Here is a 24,194-nt window from a genome sequence, read left to right on the forward strand (position 1 = left end):
AAGTTTGTGGTTCATTCAGCAGTGGTGTTCACAGATGAACAAAGAGACTAGACTGAAGGAAATGTATAAATTGTGATTATAATGTACGAATAAATTGATTTAATCCGAATAAAAAAATATGATGGCCAAAATTTTCAGAGGCAATGTGTAAATGTGATTGACACAACATAAGGTCTCATAAATTTTGTAACGTTCAAAAATGTTGAACTCAGTGAACTTTAGTCATGACAACACGTTTTGGTTACTTTAACTTATAAAAATAAGTTAGTCGCCAAATTTTTTAAGTTATAAATTAATTAGCTTGATGTTTAAAATCAGTTTAATTTTAACCGCTAACTGATAATTGTCAAATTAATTAATTAATTAAAAATTACACTACAAATTAATTGTTATCTACAGTGCAATGTTTGGAAAAGATAACTTGTGGTTGTTTATTTTAAAAATAGTACCTGAAAACTACATTTTTCATGTGGCAATCCTGGGCTGCATGCGAAATAGCATACGTAGGTTGCATTTCATAATGTACAAGTACATTAAAACAATATGCAGGCCAAGTAGTAAGTCGTAGTTTACAGTATTTGAAAAACAGTATGTGAGAAGTACTCGGACGTTCAACTACTTCCAGCGAGATTATGAAGTGCGCATTTGATGGATGCTACGCTATCTCATGATGCAATGTGAGAGAATACACAAATGGGCGTGAAGCGACGCAACTGATGCGGGTAGGTTACATGACAGTGACAAATAGCAAATACAGTAAATCCAAGCTCCATTCGAACTACTCACATTTATACTGTATAGAACGTACTCATCTAATGGTTGTGTAGTAAATTTAAATTCAAATGTAGTACATACTCGAGTAATAGGCGATTTCAGACATGGCCATGCTGATTATTCTGCACTACCTGATAAAAGTCTTGGGTCCCACTTTATATTAAGTGGCCTTAACTAATATGTACTTACATATGAACTAATAGTTTGTTACACTGTACTTGTGTAAATACATGTATTTACTGTGTACCTATGCTTGATTAAATACATGTATGTAATTACATCTGTAATTAACTTTTGTGATTACATTTGTAAATACACTGTTGACCATCCCTTACACCTTAACCCACCCTTAAACCTACCCATGCCACCAAACCTGTCCATAAACCAACCTCTATCCCAACTCAAAAGCACCACAAGTGTTCTCAAATACATTATAAACAAAGTAAGTATATTGTACTTATTTTTTATGTAAGTAAATAGTAGTTAAGGACACTTAATATAAAGTGGGACCAAGTCTTGTTGTCGATCCTAGTTGTAAGAGCAACAAATAATAACTTGACTTCAAGTTGATCATTTGGAAAAATGGCAGAAGGTTGATTTTTCTGATGAATCATCTGTCGAACTGAATCCCAATCATCACAAATACTGCAGAAGACCTACTGGAACCCGCATAGACCCAAGATTCTCAGAGATCAGTCAAGCTTGGGGAAGGGAAAAATCATGGTTTGGGGTTACATTCAGTATGGGGGCATGCAAGAGATCTGCACAGTGGATGAAAACATCTTGAGGTAGCAAGACATTTGTGCTGCTCATTACATTACAAACCACAGAAGAGGGCAAATTCTTCAGCAGGATAGCGCTCATTCTCATACTTCAGCCTCCACATCAAAGTTCCTGAAAGCAAAGAAGGTCAAAGAGCTCCAGGATTCGCCAGCCCAGTCACCAGACATGAACATTTTTGAGTATGTGTGGGGTAAGATGAAGGAGGAGGAACTAAAGATGAATCCAAAGAATCTTAAACTCTGGGAGTCCTGCAAGAACGCTTTCGTTACCATTCCAGATGACCTTATTAATAAGTGATTTAAGTCATTGCAGAGATGTATGGATGCAGTCGACCAAGCTCATGATGGAGTCAGACCAGGGCCTGCGGGTCCATAGAGGTGACCTAAGCGGCTGCCTAGGGCGGCAGAATAGAGAGGGCGGTGTCCGCGACACCTCCCTCACCACCCGGGTCCTCAGTTATACCCGCGAACCCCACCCACCGACCCTGGTCCTTACTTTGTTAACCGGTCACATTCGTTTTCACTTCTGGATTGAGGCCGGCGTGATCGTCCTTTGCCTAGAGCGGCAGTTCAGCTTGCTCCGGACTTGAGTCAAACACAATATTAATTCCTTTTCCACTGCACCATGACTTTATTTCTATACTGTACATTATTTCTGTTAAGTGGCAAGACTTTTGTCTAAGCAAAGTCAGAACTTACTGTCCTAATTAATACATTAAAAAGGCATGATCATATTTCAATAAGCGTAATCTAGAAGCCTTTGCCTTTCATTTAAGCCACTTCTGACACCAAATGATCAACTAGAAGTCAAGTTATTTGTTGTTCCTAAAACTTGAATAGGCAACAAGACTTTTGTCAGTTAGTATACTGTATATACTAAAAACAGACCACAAACAAAATGATTTATGAACTGAATATCTATCATTGAATAATCGCTGATAAGAGCTTCCCGATACAGATTGTCAATATACAGTAGGTGTAAAATGAGATGAAGTTTTTCTCTCAAGAGTTCTGCTGAACTGGCTATAAATAACCTCATAAAGCACAGTGTTATCTATGAATATACAACTGAGCGTTGTCTTATCTAGAGGCTAATCTTTTTGTCTGAAGCTGTAACTCAACCAGAGACTCGACACAGAGAGTTTAAAGATGCACACCAATTCACTCTGAGCCATATAAACCAAAAGTAGACCACAAAATCTATAAATCTTCAAAGGTACCTAAAAATATGTCTATGCGGTCGTAAACCTATAAATCATACAAATCAGATCAGTCCATAATGAACTTTTCATGACTCTCCAGTTGTTTGAAATTGCTATAATAATAAAAATACAGATTTTTAGAAATACTCGCAAAAAGCAGATTTTAGTATATTGGAAACTGCAGATTTCTATAACACACTATATCACAGAATGTCTAGATCAGGGGTGTCAAACTCAGATCCTTGAGGGCCGCTGCTCTGCACAGTTTAGTTCCAATCCTGCTTCAATGCACTTACTTGAAGGTTTCCAACAAGCCTGAAGGACTCAATTGGTTTGATCAAGAGTGTTTAATTAGGGTTGGATCCAAGCCGTGCAGAGCTCCAGCCCGCCATTAAGTTATTTTGACACATGTTTCTAGATGATGGCTGTTTCTCAATTTCAAGAACACAGAGAACGGACTCGCGCTCTTGTGGAGACCGGTCTTGCCAAGTTACGTCAGAAGAACAAAGTCGGGAGACAGCGAAAACACAATACGGGTCATGTGAGAAATGAGATGCTGCGTTGTTCCCTGGTTCTTCACATGACCTTCACACGTTTTTAATGGTAAATTATTTAAATATTACAGCATTCATACAACGATTCATTGTTCTTCCTCTTTTCAATATATATATACAGTTGCAGTCAGAATTATAGAGGTTGTTTATTTTTTCCCACAATCTTTGTTTAATGGAGAGAAGATTGCTTCAACACTTTTTTAAACATAGTTTTAATAACTCATCTCTAATAGCTGATTTATTTTATCTTTACCATGATGACAGTAAATCATGTTTTACCATATCTTTTTCAAGACACTTCTATACAGCTTAAAGTGACATTTAAAGGCTTAACTAGGTTAATTAGGTTAACTAGGCAGGTTAGGGTAATTAGACAAGTCATTGTATAATGATGGTTTGTTCTGTAGACTATCGGGAAAAAAAAAGCTTACAGGGGCTAATAATCTTGTCCTTAAAACGGTTTAAAAAATGTATAACTGCTTTTATCCAAGCCAAAATAAAATCCGACGTTCTCCAGAAGAAAAAATATTATCAGACACGTGTGACAATTTCCTTGCTCTTTTAAACATTATTTGAGAAATATTTAAAAAATAAAACAAATTTCAAAGGGGGGCTAAAAATCCTGACTTCAAATGTATATACTATGCATAAAACCATTATAAATATACATTGCACACCACACATACAACTAATTTTAATCCGAATTTAAGCAAAAAAACACCCTTATTGTGTTGATACCTTGTTTACCTAATGTTTACTCTTACCGTCTCATTTAGGGAAACTCCTCAGATAAATAAGTTATGTCTCATTTATTCAACGGAATGAACAGCCAACTTATCCAGCAAGTTTTTACGCAGCGGATGCCCTTCCAGCCGCAACACATCTCTGGGAAACATCCACACACACACTCATACATTACGGACAAGTTAGCCTACCCAATTCACCTGTACCGCATGTCTTTGGACTGTGGGGGAAACCGGAGCACCCGGAGGAAACCCACGCGAAAGCAGGGAGAACATGCAAACTCCACACAGAAACGCCAACTGAGCGAGGTTCGAACCAGCAACCCAGCGACCTTTATGGCGACAGCACTACCTGCGCCACTGCCTCGCCTAAATAAGTTATGTCTCTAAACTTTAATAATGAATCTATATAGAATGCTGCGCTTCCCATCTCCTTTATTCAGCCACAATGACTTCTGGGACTCCTCGAGCGAGTTTTCTGCTCAAGTCTGCAATGATGCACCATTGATATCAAAAACACATCCGAGAACTTTCACGCGTTGAGTTTTGTAACTGAACTTTGGCAGTTAGTGATGGCGTTACATGAGAACACAAGATTGCTGAAGAACACATATTGAGAAACAGCCGATGTCAGATAAATAGATCAAATGCAGATCTATTCAAATTGCAATGTCTAAATTTTTGATAACAAAATCTTTTGTGGCTCTATTAACAACTTCATCTCCCCATCTTGTTTTAGGTTAGAAAAATTGATTGTCATTTCTTACGCACAAAAAATCCAAGAGCTGAATATTTCAACTAACTTGAAGAAATTGTGTATACTGCTATTTTACAGCAGAATCTGTTATAATAATAATAATAATAATAATAATAATAATAATAATAATAATAATATATATACATATTTTTTTAACTTTCATAGAATGTTTTTAAATAATTATAAGAAACTAAATAAACAAAAGCATCAGAGACTAAAGGCTGATTTATACTTCTGCATCAAGTGACTACGATCACCTCAGGTACAGCTCATGTGCTTTATTCAGTGTTAATAATGTGAGTCTGAATGCCATTTTACATTACATTTATTGCCATACTACTGAAAGCAGCAGAAGATAGTTCACCTCAGATCTTGAAAATAAAATGAACGTGGCTCACATTTTCAAACAAGAATATCTGACTTCAGATAAGCAAGAATGTTCACCTGACCTATTTCTTAAATATCTGCAAACATAATATATTATGGTATTTTTGTGGTTAAAAGAGTCAAAAACGGACATACAGCAACTTAAAATCATTACTGGTAAAACTTACTTTAAACTTTTTTTACTTTCTTTAAGTTGTAGATTAAAAAAGATTGGAGAAAATAAACTGTAGACTTTCTACTTTATATTATTATGTCACTTGCTATTTCTTTGTAAGCATTTGTTATAAGTTATTTGGCAGTGAAATTGTTTTTTTTTTTTTTTGCAGTACAATCACAATCTCACTAAACAATAACAGAGGAAAGAAAATGTCATGTCAATCTTTACAAAAACATCATTGGTCACTGTTAGTGAGAGCAGTGATGTTTTTAATGGACTGTATGTTTACCCGACTAACCCAAATTTTTTATAGAATGTATACATTTTAAATATGGGAGATATAAAGGGGTGTACTGTACATAGTAAATAAATCATAAATATTATTTTTAAGCTGCTACCTATTATATGACTAGATCTATGTGTCTAGCATGAAGTGTCAGATTATTTTGCACGCATCATAATAAAATGAATAAGCTCAGTATTAAAGCGCTTGTCATCTGTTAGTGGAGCTGTTCTCAGTGTCGCCAGCTTGTAAACTGAAATGTTTCACATTCAAACATATTTCAAACAATCTGTTCCCATCCTGTAAGATCCGACATGCTCCCACGATGCTTTCAAGTGTTTACCAAAACCTCCAAGATGATAAACAAATCTACTCTACGCAGTGCATAACACACATACACACATGTACAGCTATCTTTATAGGGGCTTCACATAGACATAATGAAATTTATACTGTACATACTGTATATTCTGTCCCACTACCCCAACCCTACCCATAAACTAGCCCTCACAGGAAACAATCTGCCCTTTTTTCATTTTCAAAATACTTCATTATGTGAGATTTATGAGCCATTTTCCTCATGGGAAACAAAAGACATGTCTGCACAAGACCAACATTTACTGGTATTGCTATATTTGTGGGGACATTTGGTCAACATAAAGAATACAAGATACGCAATTTTACAGTTCTCTTTTTGAGGGTATTCATTGACACAATGCAATCACCTTCGCCTAACCTTAACCATTACAACTAAGAGCATTTACACTGAAAAAAAATATTCAAAGATGATTCCTTGGATTTACTCAATTTTTTCACATTAAGTGGCTGTAAACAATATATTTGTGTTGAATTTAAACAAACAAATTAAGCTGAACATTATTCAAATTAATTTGTTTGTCTAAATTCAACACAAATAAATTGATTGCAACAGTTCCGCATGCAACACTTTTTTCAGTGTACCCTGACCTAAACCTTGAACCATCTCCACGATGCATGTATAGCATTCTCAAGCCCCAGGTGCCTAGACTGCACCTATGCACAAGAATTTTTCAGAGTTGAAATGGTCGTATCCATCTTAGTCTGGCTTCTCTCTAGGTTTTTCCTTAATTTTCGTCAATTGTTAAGGTTTTGTTCCTCGTCACTTGCTTGCTTGATTTGGGACTTTTGGAGCTGCGCATGGATGGATTTGCTCTTCAGTGTTTGGACTTTCAGCAATGAAAATTAAACCACACTGAACTGAACCTAAACTCTAAAAACTTGACTGACAGTTTCAATTTACTAGAACTTCAGTGTTAAGCTGCTTTAACACAATCTGCATTGTAAAAGCGCTATAGAAATAAAGAGGAACTGAACTCGAATCTTGACTCTAAAACCAAATCTTAACCCTCAAACAACCCAGTGATGAGGTCAAAAAGTGGCAAGAATTCTTATTTCAACCTATTAGTTCTTATTCTGATGGTCCAGAAATCAAACCAGCCCTCATAACTATAGTTGTACAAGTACACACACATGCACACTTGTATAAAGAAAAAAACGTCTAATTTCAGCCTCCAGTCAAACCTGTAAAATGTACTATTTGGCCCCAGTTAATAATTTTCATACAAAAAGTACATCACACGTGCAGCAGATGTACCATAATCAAGTAAAGATCACATCTACAATTTAGTCATGTCCTGACCAATCAGAGCAGATCCCATAATAGTAAAATGATCTTGAGCAGAGATGCCCAAACAAGGGCGCGCAGGCCAAAATTGGCCCTTGGTGACTTTTACTTTAACTTGACCCGCCATCCAGTCTTAGAAGAGAGCTAGATTTTTTTTGGTAGTTTGTTTTATTGTTGAGCAACGAATTAACAAACTAAAATTAAATGTTTTAACTTAATGTTGTACAGTAATCAGATTTTAAAAGATAATAATAATAATAATAATCCACTGTCACTGATGGATAGAAGCCAATGCAGAAGACATAAGCAGAGGCAGGTGCAGCTTTACTAGTGTATTCGGCATTGGTCACCACTGCGTTAAGAAATAATTATGTTTCTATTATAATAAATAATTATAATATGTAAAAAATAAAAATATTGCATTATTTAATATGAATAAATCAATTTATTAATAATATGAAATAAGTTAAGAAATTGCCCATGGCAACTTTAATGTAATATACACTCAAAAAAATTATCTTGCTGCTTGTTACTTATGCAAAATAAGCACAATATTTGAGATTTTTTGGGACAACTTAATTGTTTTATGTTTATTACACGTAAATGTGTAATCGAATTGGTTCAGAACAACCTAAATTAATTGTTTGGAACCCTGCATTTTTTCCAGTGCAGTTTGGTATATTTACCTTCGGTCCATCGCCCTCAATCAAGTTTGGTTTTTGGCCCTTTTGCCTCAAGTTTAACCACTCTTGATCTTGAGTTTCATATTGATCTTGTTTAACATTCACCAACATCACCATGAAGCTCTCATCCTAGTCTGCACTCATGAAGAACAAAACCACTTTCATATTGATCACAATCATAGATTGGACAGTATTTGGGAATCAGTCATTTTTCTTTTATATTTCCGACATACACAAGAGTGCAAACAATTTCTTCAGCCTGGTATCTGTTTTAGGGGTGGAAATCATTCAGTCAGATACAAATCACAGCCCTCTTCTAATAACAAATAACAAAAAGGTCCATATTCAATAATTTGTTAAATATACATGCTGTACATTTAACATATTACTAAAGAAAACCATTTTATTATTCAACCGAATAGCATAATAAAATATTAGTGGTATATAGATGTAAGAAGGTCGATAGTTCGAGCCACAGCTGGGTCAGTTGGCGTTTCCGTGTGGAGTTTGCATGTTCTCTCCACGTTTGCGTGAGTTTGAATGAATGAACAAATCAATCAATGGTATATAGATATGGGTGTCATTGATATGGTATCGCCACAGATAATATTGTGATAGTATGCTTTATCGATATTTTCCCCCACCACTAGTCTGGTTCTCAGAGCACTTGGAGATTTAGTGTGGTGCTCACCATGTGTGACAGTTTATTTAATATTAAATGCCTCAGGGCTCGTTTGTTCGTAATTTTTCGGTTATTTGCCAAGTCACATTTTCTGAAATTTTGTAAAAACATTCACAATTTTGCTGGAAACCTTGTTAATATTTTTTGTGTAATCATTTTCATTAATAAGAATTCATGAATGATAAATATGTATTTGTCAGTATTTATGTTTATGACTTAAATGTCATTCTGACTGAAACATCAGTCCAGTTTAATGATGGTTAGCCAACTACTAAACTTAATGAAATAGCACAGCCTTCATTGGGGCCAGTGTTTTTATTTCTGATGTACTAAAGATCTATTGTACAAGCGTGATTAGCCTTAGCCACAGGTTTTTTTGACAATTTTGAACAGATAATATCTTTAATGTGTTGTGTAATGTCATGGTTAGCGGTTTGACCGGTAAAACACTAAGTTTTCTAACAATTGAGATTACTATTTCAAATTTTCATTATTAAATCCGTGAATATCGCGATTTTGAAAACCCACTGTAAATCCTGTAACATTGCAATATGCTGTTATGTAAATACATGCTTATATAGACAGTTGATAAATCTGACAAATCTAAAAAGTTTTCGTTTTATTAGAAGGTTTTTAACATATAAAACTGCAAAATTATACATGCACACAATGATATTATCTCACTTGATGTATTGCATTACATCGTGGTCACAAGCCGCTTTAACCACACTGAAGCCTATTGACTCAATATATAAACAAGCAGTTAAAATTATGGACTTGAAGCCTATGCAATGGCATCATTGTGAAGTTTTATGTAAACAACCTTTTTAGTTTTGATAGTTTTATTAAATTTAATGATCTTAAATTGGTTTTAAATGTTTAAATAATCATGTTCCAATCCTGTTTTCTGATCCAATCAGTAGGAATCAGACCTCTGACAAGAGTCCCACGGGCAACTGCTAATGCTGACTGTCGAGTGAGAAAGTGTAAGTCCTCTTTTGGTCAATCTGTTTTCTCTGTAAAGGGAGCCAAATTGTGGAATGATTTACCTGTCAGCCTAAAATCAGAAAGTAATATAAATATTTTAGTAGTGTTCTTAAAAATTGGTTAAAAACAAAACAGCAGTGTTTGCACAAATAGCCTACTATTAGTTTGTTGGATCATGTCGCCTTTGCTTTTGCCTTCAGTAATTTTATGTAAAGAAATATAATGCTGTGTATATGTATTTCTTATAATTTCATTTTGTCAAGCCTCCTGTCGACAGGTGTTTAGAATTAGCAAGTTTGCTAAAACACTTAAACAAATGCATTTGGTTATCCAATGTAATTGTGACGTCCATGTCAAATAAATAAATGTATACATACACTTAAAGTATATTGTAGTCCCTTCATTTAAAGTGTGCACTGCCCATTATTAAGATTACTGAGCTGAAGTTTGACTTCACAAAAACAAATTTCAAATCAAAACTCAATATCAGTCAGAACAATATTTTCGTCAAATCACACACTTTTTGACTTTTTTTTTTTTAACTACAAAATAATACATGCATAATTAAACCAAAACAGATCCTTGTGGGTATTGTTTACCACAAAATTGAATAAAGCTTCTAAAGCAACTTCTTTGTTCATTTTCAGATAAAGAAAATTGGTGGAATAAGTGTGTGTGGCATTTATTCTTGAACATTTTAGGTAATTTTAACAAAACTATGATAACACGCGTGATACGTGTTACATTTTGTCCCAATAATCATGATATTAAGTGTTCATACTGTTACATCTCTAGTGCATCGTACCAAAGTCCCTTTGAGGCAAATCATTTCACTCGGTGGCCACCTTTGAAACGCCTCTTGGGTAGTATGCCCGGACATCCTGTTTGAATGAGAAAACTTTTAATTCTCCAAAACTGCTTGAAAAGCTTACGTATGAATTCCAAACTACAATTAACCAATAAAATTAAACAACAAATGTCTATTTAGTTTAATTTCCAAATGTTCAAATCACACAAAATCTGCAAAAACTCACGTCTTGTCTGAGCACCTCCCCCAGAGAATTGTCATTCAATAGCGATCGCTGATTGGCTCCTGTACTAGAAGGCGGGCTTTTTTTTGCTATGTAGCGATCACTGATTGGCTCCTGTACTAAAAGGCGGGGCTTTATTCGCCAAATTGACTGTTAAACTTTTCTTCATTCAAAAGTATACAAGTGACATGTCTTGTGTATTCTATAGTCTTTGATAGTACACAGCAAAATCCTCCGAGTAAAACTTACTCAGTTTAGAGAGTATTTGGTCCCTCCTTAAGTATAGGGTAAACAGTTTGGTAATAAGTAAAGCTGCTGTTTTATGGAGATACTTATTGTTTGATTTATTCCTCTGCTGAGATTTTGAGAGATTTAGGCCCAGTTTTACAAACAAGGCTTAGATTAAGCCAGGACTAGGCCTTAGTTCAGGGATTGGCAAACTCGGTCCTGGAGGGCCGGTGTCCTGCACAGTTTAGCTCCAACACTAATCAAACACACCTGAACAAGCTGATCGGTGTCTTCAAGATCACTAGAAATCTACAAGCAGGTGTGTTTAGATTAGAGTTGGAACAAAACTCTGCAGGGACACCGGCCCTCGAGGATCAAGTTAAATTAGGCTATTTAAGCCACATTTATAAAAATGGCCTTAGAAAAAGCAGGTTATTTTGAGTTCAGACAGCTCAAACATACAATAATCTTGACTAGCTTTAAACCTTGTTTGTGAAACTGGGGTTAATGTATTAAATTACAGCTGATTTCATCTTAGGCTGTGACTGAAGTCAGTTTTAGTTTTGTTTCTCTTCTGTGTTTCTGCTTATTAACAGGGGTGCATCATCAGTGCTTAATCATCACCTAATTAATCCTTATATTGTCTTATTAACTTGAGTAACTTTAACCTAATTTTGAAAAGGACCAAATACCATCTAAACTGAGCAACTTTTACTCAGAAGATTTTGCTGTGTACATTCTGCTCCATCAGAAAGCAGATGCTGAATATTTACAGCTGATTAACCGGTATTACTGACAAAATCGGCTTGAAAATCACCTTCATTTAATCATGCAGCCCTACATAAAACTATAAAATGACTTTAGAACATCTGAACTATATTCAGTGCATGCATGAATACTTTATTGTTCATTATAATACATTTATATAGCTTTTGTTAACAATATCACAGAATACCACTATCAAAATCAGACTTGGATGCCATATGTTCAATTCTTGATCTATAGCTAAAAACATATAGAAACCGACATCCAATCAGAATATCATACATGAATGAGGCCACCAAATGCAAAGAATCCCCATAAACAGAAGACTGTAGCTTGAGGGACAGAAGCTGTAACATGAATTTCAGAGATTTCAGGCTGTTATCTAAATGTTCCTGACCTCCGGTGGCCAATCAGATTGTACTTTTCATTGGGCGACATTGCGACCGCCGATGCCCTGCTACATATCTAAGGGCAGCTCTACCCATAATGCCTCCCTCTAACCTTGTGTGTGTGTGTGTGTATCTGCTCCAAGATTCATCAGCCTTTTTGCATGTGATAGTTCACACCCTGAGAGCTCACAGCCAGAGGGGTAAACAAACTCTGTGGCCTGAACACACACAAATGCATACAAAGAAACACAAAATCGCCTTTCTTTAACACAAGGCCTCTATCTCTCCCAAAGATGCAGAGACACACACAGAATAATCCAGCACGCACATTCAACTCAAAATGAATATCTGCTCCATCGCTGCGAACACAATGAGAGTGTGTTTTGAGTGATCGAGAGTCGCACACACTTCAATGGCATCATTGAGTTTCTTGGCCCAAGCACTGGAGATCGTACCGAAAAAAAAAAATCACTATGTCTCCTTTTATACTGACAGATGAGCAACATGCAAACAAAGTGCCCGCTAAAGCCATTATATAAATCCATGAACAGATCTATAAATGGTCCTTGTTGGGTTTTTAAAATGACTTTAGTATTTGATTTGTGTTGCGTAACAAAAATTCCATTGTGTACCAAAGGGTCAAATGGGTCCAAATAAAGCCCTCATACTGAAAAAAAAGTAATCATTCCTTAACTAAACTAACTAAAAAGTGTTTATTACATGTCTAGGAAGAAAGCTCTCACCTGTGCTTGACAAAAATGTCTCTGACTGTTAAATGTAGATAAGAGTGATTTTCATTGTAAACATGGCAGGAATTACGGCATTCCAGTTAACAGTCTTTTAATATCATCTCCAGAATGTAAGCAGAAAGATATCAGAGACAAAATGGGTACAATTATAAATCTCAATGCACTATGAAGCATGATGATAAAAATAAAGGGAACATGGTTCTTCCAAAGTACTCTTCAATACCATTTATAGTAAATGGACTAAAGTGCAAATAAATTGTAGGTGTTTGTTTATTATGGAGGTTTAAACACAGCAATGGTGAGATTTTATTTCAATGTCACATTACTAACTTCATTCACTCAAACAAAATATTTTTGCTGCTTGTTTAAACTACTTATTTTTAATGAGCTGAGTCAACACAGTTCTTGATTTTTTTGGGGATAAACTTAATTGTTTTATGTTCAATCAATTTAAATTTGAAAAGAAAATTTAAGTTAACTTAATTATTTTGTGTTGGGACAACATGAAGGTATTGTGTGGAAGCTTTTTTTTTTAACAAAATTTTTAATGAAACTCATTTCTGAATGTAGTCGTTTTTTTTCTTTTTTAAATATTATAGGGGAGAGCAGGGATGAAAGTACATTTTTTTTATAAAAGCTTATTTTTAAAATAATGTTTTCAGCAGAAATATATTTTGCTGTGATAACTATCAAAATTAGATGTTACTTTGTATCAGTGTAGAACAACTGCAATACTTATTTCACTTTAAACAAAAGTTAAACAACGAAGTAACACACAGGTGGGTCAAAAGTAACACAACATTTGTGAGAAGGGTCTGTCTACAGACCACAGGACAGGTGGGTAACATGAAGGGGTGTAACTCGCAGTATGTTAGAGTTGTAAGTTGAAGTTATGGAGACCCACATGTCAAAACTATGTTGTCGGCAAGATGGTGCTGTACATCAGTTAATAACATGTACACCTACACCCTAACCCTAACCCAACCATCATTATTACTAATGCCTACACCTACTCCAACCCTTAACCCAACCATCATCATTAAGGTCTACACCTTCCCCAAACTTAAACCCAACCATCACAGTTATTAATGTCTAAATCTACCACAACCCTAAACCCAACCATCAAAGTTATTAACGTCTACACCTTCCCCAACCATCAGTTATTAATGTCTACATCTTCCCCAACCCTAACCCAACCATAACAGTTATTAATGTCTACATCTTCCCCAACCCTAAACCCAACCATAACATTTATTAATGTCTACACCTTCCCCAAACCTAAACCCAACCATCACAGTTATTAATGTCTACACCTTCCCCAAACCTAAACCCAACCATAACAGTTATTAATGTCTACATCTTCCCCAACTCTAAACCCAACCATCACAGTTATTAACGTCTACACCTTCCCCAAACCTAAACCCAACCATAACAGTTATTAATGTCTACATCTTCCCCAACTCTAAACCATCACAGTTATTAACGTCTACACCTTCCCCAAACCTTAACCCAACCATAACAGTTATTAATGTCTACATCTTCCCCAACTCTAAACCCAACCATCACAGTTATTAATGTCTACACCTTCCCCAAACCTAAACCCAACATAATTTTTAACGTCTACACCTTCCCCAACCCTAAACCAAACCATCACAGTTATTAACACCTACATCTTCCCCAACCCTAAACCCAACCATTACAGTTTTTAACTTGTGCATTTTCACCAACCCTTAACCCAACCATCACAGTTTTTTAACGTCTATACCTACCACAAACCTAAAATCAACCAGGTATTAACTTCCCCAACACTAAAACATCACAGTTATAAACGTACAGCTGAAGGCTTCGGAGGCTATTATACTTGACGCGCTCACAATTGTACTGTTATTTGCCACAGGGGGTGATGCCAAGTATGCTAACTGTCATAACAAAATGGATGAAGAAGTCAGCGAGTTGTATGGTGGAGTTGCTAAATTAATGATTATAACAATATATCAAATTAATAGGTTGTGGATAAATTTCGAGAAAACTCATGAAAACATTTGCTGTAAATGTTCTCTGCCAAGTATTTTCGCCATCTTGCCAACAACATCTCGTTGTGAACTTGTGACATCTCACATGGTCCAAAGGGATCTCGATAACTGCAAGCCTATCTAACTTACTACAAGTTACGCCCCTTCATATTACGGCCCTATCTTGCAGTCCGCAGACAGATACACTTGATATTTGCTAGATTAACTGGCTTAATCTTGTTCATTTTAAATATATCTGACTACGACCCTGTTAATGTTAACTCTAAACGCCATATTCATTTTAAATTTCAGATTCAACAAATGTTTCAAAGGTGATCCAACAATGAAAACGTTTTCAACAATTTGTGAATATTTTTTATTATTATTGGCAAAATGCATTAATTTTATAAAACATGTTAATCAAAACACTGCAAACTCTAAAAATAAGGTAAAATTATTAGCAGTGGGACATAAATAAGTGTTACTTTCATTCCCACAGGATCTCTTGTCATTTAAACTGAAAAACTCAGACATTTTAAACTCAAGGATGTGTTATTGCACTAAATAACCTGTAGACTGACCATCAGTGTGACGCATGAAAAGAGAAACATGGCTTGTAATAAGGAAAAAAGCTACAATAATTTACTTTCTGAACTTAACACTGAAATTTGGAGCGATCTGTGGCACATGGTCCCAAAATCAGCTGATATTTGGCAGCTCCATCAAGGCATGCATGCAAAATGTGCTGTTATAGCCTGGAAAACAAATGTTGTAAGGGCTTCAAGAAAATCGATTTATTACTTCCCACGTTACTTTGTCCCATGTTTGGTGTCTGAATAAATTTACATTTACAAAAATTATGACAAATATGCAAGACATAATAAATGAAAAAGTAATTAAAAAGTCTCAACTTTTTCATTTCAAATAATTTTAATGAAAGTCACCTATAAATTGGGTAAAATAATAATCAGCATACAACTCAACAGATATATATTTAACTTCTTTAACTTATTGAGAAAAGAATAAGTGAATGTGCTGAATCTTATTATACTTTAAATGATTAAACCCTAGTGGTCTGAATTTAAAACGACAGTTAATGTGTATTTTGAAGCTGCACAATGAGTTCCTGAGTCTTTTAATATTTCATCAAATGAGCCTAGTTCAAAAAAATATTTATTTGATAAATAAACTATTCTTACCACTGACTTTATGCAAAAATAAAAAAATGCATGTTTTTGTTTATTCCTAAAAAAATGAGCAGGAAACAAAAAAAAGGACAAAAAAGAAAACCACTACTAGACATTTGTTGTTTTGATATTTGAAAAGCCATTTTTCATCACTGCTCTGTGTATTTGTACAGTAAAACTGCAGGGGTTATCTACCGGGTTTGCAAACTTTGCATCATGACCCAGATTTGACTTCAATCATCAAATGGTGACCCAAATCAGTGACAAAAATGTCTAGCATATAAAATGTTGACAGAAATGTACAAAAACAAACATGAACCTTAAACCAAGTTCAGCTATGGGCTAAATAATTGGTATTAGACATGCACAGGTCATGTTTGGTAATTTGCTCATTTATTTGCACATTACATAAAACTACTACAGAGATAATAAGTGACAATACATCATTAAAAGATGCATAAAATCAGTAAATAAAATAACATAATGAACATTATTTAACATTCAAAAGATCACCTAAATTATACGAAATTCAGATTAACAGTTTCCTGTATTTTGTGATTAACACGTTTTCGTTTTCCTTTCATTTAGGATTTTAAAGTGCATTATGGGACCTTACTCTATGCCCTGTTACCTTTTGATTTTAAAAAGTTTAACAAAGTGACTTTTATAAGACAATATACACTTACTGGCCACTTTATTAGCACTGGGTTAGACCCACTTGTGCCTTCAGAACTGCCTTAATCCTTCATGACAGATTCAACAAGCTACTGGAAATACTCCTCAGACATTTTGCTCCATATTGACATGATAGCATCACGCAGTTGCTGCAGATTTGTCGGCTGCACATCCATTATGCAAATCTCTTGTTCCACCACATCCCAAAGGTGCTTATTTGGATTGAGTTCTGGTGACTGTGGAGGCCATTTGAGTACAGTGAACTCATTGTCAGATTCAACAAACCAGTCTAAGATGACTTACGCTTTATGACATGGCATGTTATCCTGCTGGAAGTAGCCTTCAGAAGATGGATACACTGTGGTCATAAAGGGATGGACATGGTCAGCAACAATACTCAGGTAGGCTGTGGCATTGACACAATGCTCAATTGGTACTAATGGTCCCAAAGTGTGCCAAGAAAATATCCCTTATACCATTACACCACCACCATTAACCTGAACCCTTGATACAAGGCAGGATGGATCCATGCTTTCATGCTGTTTATACCAAATTTTGACCCTACCATCTGAATGTCGGAGCAGAAATCGAGAACCATCAGACCAGGCAATGTTTTACCAATCTTCTATTGTGCAATTTTGGTGAGCCTGTGTAAATTGTAGTCTCGGCTTCCTGTTCTTAGATGACAGGAGTGGCACCCGGTGTGGTCTTCTGCTGCTGTAGCCCATCCGCCTGAAGGCTGGACATGTGCATTCAGAGTTGCTCTTCTGCAGACCTCGGTTGTAACGACTGCTTATTAGAGTTACTGTTGCTTTTCTATCAGCTCGAACCAGTCTGGCCATTCTCCTCTGACCTCTGCCATCAACAAGGCATTTGCACTCACAGAACTGCCGCTCACCAAGAGATGGTTGTGCTTGAAAATCTTAGTAGATCAGCAGTTACTGAAATACTCAGACTAGCCCTTCTGGCACCAACAACCATGCCACGTTCAGTCACTCAAATCACCTTTCTTCCTCCTTCTGATGCTCCATTTGAACTGCAGCAGATCTTCTCGACCATGTCTACATGCTTAAATGAGTTGCTGCCATGGGATAAGCTGATTAGAAATTTGAGTTAACAAGCAATTGGACAGGTGTACCTAATAAAGTGGCCGGTAAGTGTAGGTAAATTACAGTACAAAAACTGAACAATAAGTTGTCAGCATTTGTATGCTGTTCTGTTGTACAAAATTATATTTATGGATGATTAGACAGTATATTTTTCAAAATGTTTATCAATATTAAAAGTTTTCTTAGCAAGAACTTTAATCATTACGGTCTACAGGTTAGAATAAACACAGTTTCGTTTGACATACAGTAAATACATCTGTCACACTGAATGCCAATGACAGCTAATTTCACTCATGTTTTCAAGCACAAGACACTTTACTAATACTTAATATGCATGTAAAATCACTTTCTGAAATTAAATTGGATGTGGACAACAAAATAGGACGTCTCATCTTTGGCCTATATTATTTCATGCACGCCATGGGTACAGCATGATGTTAAAGCAATGCCAAGGCCATGGGTTTGATTCTCATGGAATACATGAATTGATTAAATGTATTATACAATGAATGCACTATACAATGCTTCAGATAGAAATGTCAACCATCTGCATGAATTTAAATGTGACCGTAGCAAAGCAAAAATATGGGACACTGTAGGTTGGATGGAACATTGGAATTGCTCTATTTGTATATATATGTTTGTATACATATGTCACAATGTTACATGTGACATGTGCAGTAAAAATTTGAAGCATGAATTCACATAGAAATTATATGTTAGCATTAAATTGAAACATCCATTTACATTTTCCAAAACAACTAACCACAGAGTTACGGGATATTCAGAAAAATATCAATCTGTAAGCATTTTTTATATTATAAATGAAAAAAATAAACATGCCTTATCAATGTAACCTAAAAAGTATGCAAGTTTACAGTGTACGACATACTTTGTAGAAATTCTGTGAATTAAACTGCACAACCCCATACAAATAATGCTGATCGAGAGGATAAGAGTTGACTCACTATAGAACAAAACTGATTGATTCTATTTTATTAGAGATTTTTGCATTTATAAGGGAAAAGGTTGGTTATGGATGTGACATCTCTCTGTTATGGATGTGACAGATGTGAAATTGGCACTAGGTCTGCCACAATGTTCGATATATCGACTTGTCGCACAACACATGGATATGACCTCAATCATTTTTGCTGATGCAATATATATCGCCCATACATGCAAAACAATTCTAGTAACATTTTAGCTGATTGTGCAACATCTCTAGGTGTCAGTGTCAGTATGCTTAAAAAATAAACACTATAGTATTTACTATACATTGCTTTAGTATATTTTCATATGGGTGTCTGACAACTAAAAATAGATCTGCTAGCAGATATCACAGCCTGTTACTTTTTTACCTTGCACTTTTTTGTTAACATTTATTATTATTTATTTAGGATATGCGTTTTCACACTCTGATTTCAATGCCTCAGTATTAAATCGTTAAAATTATAAGAATTAAATTTAATATTCTTAATAATAAAATATGATGTGTTCTTTGGAAGAGTGTGATTGAATTGCGATATTATATTGTCATTCTGGCATTATATAATGAGTGGCATGAAGTGGTCTTAAAATAACAATAATATCATGTATTGCAATATATTTCGATGCAGTATATCGTACAACAAAAAATAGATATCGGGACAGATCTAATTGGCACTTGTGTGGCTTTGCTAAATCAAATACAATTGTTTGAAAACATTGACAGAGACATTTTTGTGTATTTTTACAGTACTGTAACATTCAAGTCAACACAAAACACTTAAAAACTAGTTTCGCTACTTTGCTGAAAACTTTATATTTTTCATGGCAAGGTTAACATTTGCGTGAAATTGCTCGATACTCATATGGATTTACATTCGATGGGTGCCCTGTTAAAATCTAACAACCTCAAAAACTGCTGACTTCTGTTGTGGAACAAAAAAAAAAAAAAGCTAAACATTACAATTTATTGTATACATTTGAAGTGAGAATTATTAGCCCCCCTGAATTATTTAACCCCTGTTTATTTTTCCCCCCCAATTTCTCTTTAATGGAGAGCAGATTTGTTCAACACCTTTCTAAACAATAGTTTTACTAACTCATTTCTAATAACTGATTTATTTTATCTTTGCATGATGACAGTAAATAATATTTGACTAGATTATTTTCAAGACACAGCTATACAGCTTTAAGAGACATTTAAAGGTTTAACTAGGTTGATTAGACAGGTTAGGGTAATTAAACAAGTTATAATGACGTTTTGTTCTGGAGACAGTCCAAAAAAAATTGCTTAAAGGGGCTAATAATTTTGACCTTAAAATGGTTCATAAATTTAAAACTGATTTTATTCTAGCCGGAAAAAACAAGACTTTCTCCAGAAGAAAAACATATTATCAGATATACTGTAAAAATGTCCTTGCTATGTTAAACATAACTTGGTAAATATTTTTTTAAAAATCAAAGGGGGTTTCTTCTAAACATCATTTTTATCAGGTTCAGTAATTTTACTTTTTTGGCAAAGAATAAGTCCTTTACATGGTCTTCAAAGTGAAATAACTCAACAAAGGAGGCTAAGAAAAATGCTCATTTTTGATTGAAATTCCTGACGGCACGTTGTTTTTTTTGCATCTAAACTCTTCATTATGCACTCTGAGGTTAATTTCATAAACAGCAGCCAGCCATCAGTGTTCATCATAGTGAACTAAAATATTTGACATGAATGGATGACTTGGTTATCTCAGAAAAAGATAATTTCTGAAATAAAGGACAGATGTTGAACCATCCGTTTGAAGTTTCTGAATGAAGAAAACTCATTCTCTTCAAAAACTCAATAAAAAATAAAAGATGTCAAAAGCTGTAAACATTCAGCATATGGAAGCAGTCAGACTAAATCCTGCTGACGATTCACAACACGCATCACACACAGAGAGAGGAGTCCAAAACACTGAACGAATGACAATATGGTGGAAATAGTGTGAGAAAAAGGCGCTAAAAACCCATTCCCACCTTATTGCCATTCATTCATTCATTCATTCATTCACTAACTCCCCCGTACCTTGACGCTGGTGCAGCTGGTCTGGGTCTCGGCCTCTGTGCACATCTGTCCGCCGCTGTTCTCTCTCCGCTCCCGGTGGGAGTTGGTCCGTGTGTGCCTGGTCTGGTACGCGATCACGGAGGGGATGGTATCCGCCGCGTCGGTCTTAATGAAGAGGCCGTGCAGGGTGGTCGCGGTGCCCTGCGAGATAGTAGTGGTCTGGTGCGGCGAGTTGGACTCATCCGAGTCGCGGCAGTAGATCACCCCGCTCTGCGAGACGTGAATGCTGGGAGCGCAGCCCATCGTTCCCCGCGCCTCGCTGCGCAAAACCCGGAGGAACGAATCTCAAGACCTCCGCTGCCGCTCCCGGGCCGCTGTCACGCTGCCGTTCCCCCGGTACATGGGCCGGTGCTCGCGCTGCTCAGTTCCGCCTGACTCCCCAGCGCGTCACGGAACAGAAACGGAGAGGAGATCCATCTCGCAGCGTTATTTATCAGCGATCATATCAGGTCAGATCGATGACACCTCGGCTGTCCAACCGTGAGCCCCTTGCGCTGGTGCCGTGTCACATTTTGGACGAATTACACCTCATTCCGCGTCGGCGTAACAGACTAAAGATCCAAGCTCCTCGCTGCGATGCATTTTCTCGTAGAACTGATCATCTGTATGTTCATCACGACGTCAGAGCTCTTAAATAACAGGCGCAAAGCACCAGACTCTGAGAAAATGTCTCAAACTTACACTCAGGGTCCTTTAAGACACATGAACGTCATCAGTGACTCCCTCTTAAACACACACGCACGCACACACACATGCACACACAGTGAGAGAGAGTGTGGGATAATGGTGGCTTCATGTTTTGCTGTTTTAAACGAGATTTTCACTACTGTAAATAATCACATTTAATAACATGAAGAATGCATAAGTCAAACTAGTGTTTGACTCAATAACTACATATGCACTATACACTAATATAACAATTAAAAACATCTAATTTTTACAGCAATGCTTAAAAAAGAATAAATTTGGCACCACAAAGAAGCTTCCAGTAAACAGTTCATATAAGACGACTTTTTTTCTGATTAAAAAGTGTGAGCCATAGTAACCGAGGCCTGGAAGACTTTGGTTGTTGCTGACATATCAAGAAGATGCCATGCGAAAGCAAATCTTCTAATACAGTAAAAACATACAGGGATGCACCGATGCACCAAATGTTCAATGACATTTTCAGTTTTCAGCCAAAAGGGAAAACATATAAACTAAAAAAAGGCTGTTGCATTAATGTAGTCACTGCGCAGGCCCAGCGTTACAGGGGAATTCCCCCCTCTGAAAGAATTTGTGCCCCCTCAGTTTTCATAAGTAATTAGTTTACTGATAACTAAAAATTCTCTATGTCATTAATTATTAACACTTAATTTTTGAAAATTGTGAAATTAGAGCAATAGTCCAGAGATCTGGTCCCCACGTAAAGTCAGCGTGAGCCCACATAAACACGCACACAGAGGCACACTCTAAACTCAAACAGGAGAAAACTGCACTATATAGTGGCCTAATTCATTACATGTTTTTGGTTAACTAATTATTAATATAATAATAATAATAATTATAATACAACTCTCTTGAGCTCTACAGGGGAAAAAAAACGCTAAAGAAATTTGCTGTTAAATTAACTTTAGCCGAGACGCAGCTGCCAGTCATTTTTACATTCCTTTTCCAGTTCGGGATTAATATTAGAGTAGCCTAATAAACATGTTTAGATACTGCACAGTCTACACTATACAGTAGGCTACACTATAATTAACATTATAACTCATTATTATTATTAAGATCATTAAAACTAAACTATAAAATTGATAAAACGCAGAACCTTTTAGAACATTTGCTTTTATTTTGATATCTCTAAAGCGCACTGTTACATTTGTGGAAAAAAACATCCCACTAGCAGCAGTCTAGTTAGGACACTCAAAAAATGCTTTTTGAGGTTAAGATAATCGGCCTGCGAAGTCAAGTTTACAATGATAAATGAAATAGGTATATGATGCGTGATGTGGATTTGCCCGGATCAACCTCTCACATGATTTTATTTTTACTGGTGGCTCTAAATGTAAAAATGTAACCTGAAAACAATTTATTAAAATAGGCTAAATAAATAAATAAAAAGACAAGTACGCCTAATAGCCCAATGGTTGATGGTGGTGTTTTTACAAATGCCAACTGGAAAATTTCACAAAAAAAAAAAAAAAAAAAACTGAAAGCCTAACATAACTCTTTATTTTTACCTTTAAACTATTATATTATTTGACATAAATGGAAATAAATAAGGAGAATAAAAAATAATTTAAACCATTTCTTAATGTCCACACCGGCGAAGAGTACCGCGTTTGCTGCCGGCTCCTAATAAAAATGAATGATCTCTAACAACTTTGTCGCCTCCGGTGTGAACGTACAGTTATATGCATTTATCACACACAGGCACGTGCACACATAGGGCTCAACCTGTGCAGTGCACATGCCCTTTTTAGTCTTGGATAGAAAGTGCCCTTCCAAAAAGATCAAATGTGCCCCCGCGACGTGACACACCCTCGGTCCCGCCCTTCAGTAGGCGTGCGACAACACCGCTCTTGAGTACGCGCAACAACACAATTCAAGTTGTAATTATTTGATTTATTGGCTAGATCATCTTCATTTGTACGATCTGATAATTTTGTACATTTTATTATGATTTGCTCATTCCCCAAGGAAGATCAGGATCAGGAGTAGCGTTTAGGGGCACACCTCTTTTTTATAAATTGTATAAAATTTTTAAAAAGAGGCATGCCCCCAAACCCCATGGGTCCATTAGGGATGTGCAATAGGGTATTTACCGAAGCATGCTAATAGGACTTTAATTTGCCAGTAACCTGGTTTAAGTGCTTCCGGCGAACTGTGTGCCAATACAAAAACCGGCGCGTTTAAGGTCTGTTTTCTTTAAAAATAAGCAATCTCCACTGGCTGAGTGATATCCGATATAAAGTGGGTCTCAGATTGTACAAGAACCACTGCATTAAATAACATTTCCCCCCTCATGTCTTTATAATATGAGCATTTATTTACCCCAGTATATTCAATGGAGCTTCTGCGCTAGCCTGCCGATTCTGACGGACGTGTTAAGCACCTAAATGAATGCCAAAGTTTAATTAACTGAATGTATTTTAATGACATTACAACATCGATGCTGTAAAAGGAACCGTATAAAATGAAAAAAAGTTCACAATAACAGGTCTTATCAGTATGAAGTTTATCAGTATGACATAAAACATTACATTAGCTCAACATTAGCTCGGCATATACCCTATTAATCGAAAATTTGGTTTCGATTTTGGCTTCTAACTAT

The 24,194-nt window shown here is 35.9% G+C and overlaps 1 protein-coding gene and 1 long non-coding RNA gene across 3 annotated transcripts in view; both read right to left on the reverse strand.

The window, feature by feature from the left end:
• Positions 1 to 24,194, reverse strand: part of pde8b (phosphodiesterase 8B) — a 97,766-nt gene that overhangs the window by 66,734 nt on the left and 6,838 nt on the right. Inside the window, exon 1 of one of the 2 annotated variants that reach the window (XM_009295180.5) lies at positions 20,843 to 21,581. The exons of the other annotated variant lie outside the window; for it this stretch is intronic. Within the exon in view, the coding sequence (XP_009293455.1) occupies positions 20,843 to 21,124 (282 nt within the window). The 5' untranslated portion in view covers positions 21,125 to 21,581. Of the gene's footprint in view, positions 1 to 20,842; positions 21,582 to 24,194 lie in introns of those variants that run through there. 2 annotated transcript variants of the gene reach the window in all.
• Positions 13,317 to 14,409, reverse strand: LOC141379980 (uncharacterized). Its single transcript, XR_012397144.1, has 3 exons — positions 14,309 to 14,409; positions 14,141 to 14,267; positions 13,317 to 14,003 (listed from the first exon to the last, which is right to left on the reverse strand). It is a non-coding gene; the product is annotated as an uncharacterized lncRNA (long non-coding RNA).

The sequence above is a fragment of the Danio rerio genome, chromosome 21 (assembly GCF_049306965.1).
Source record: "Danio rerio strain Tuebingen ecotype United States chromosome 21, GRCz12tu, whole genome shotgun sequence".
Lineage (NCBI taxonomy): Eukaryota > Metazoa > Chordata > Actinopteri > Cypriniformes > Danionidae > Danio > Danio rerio.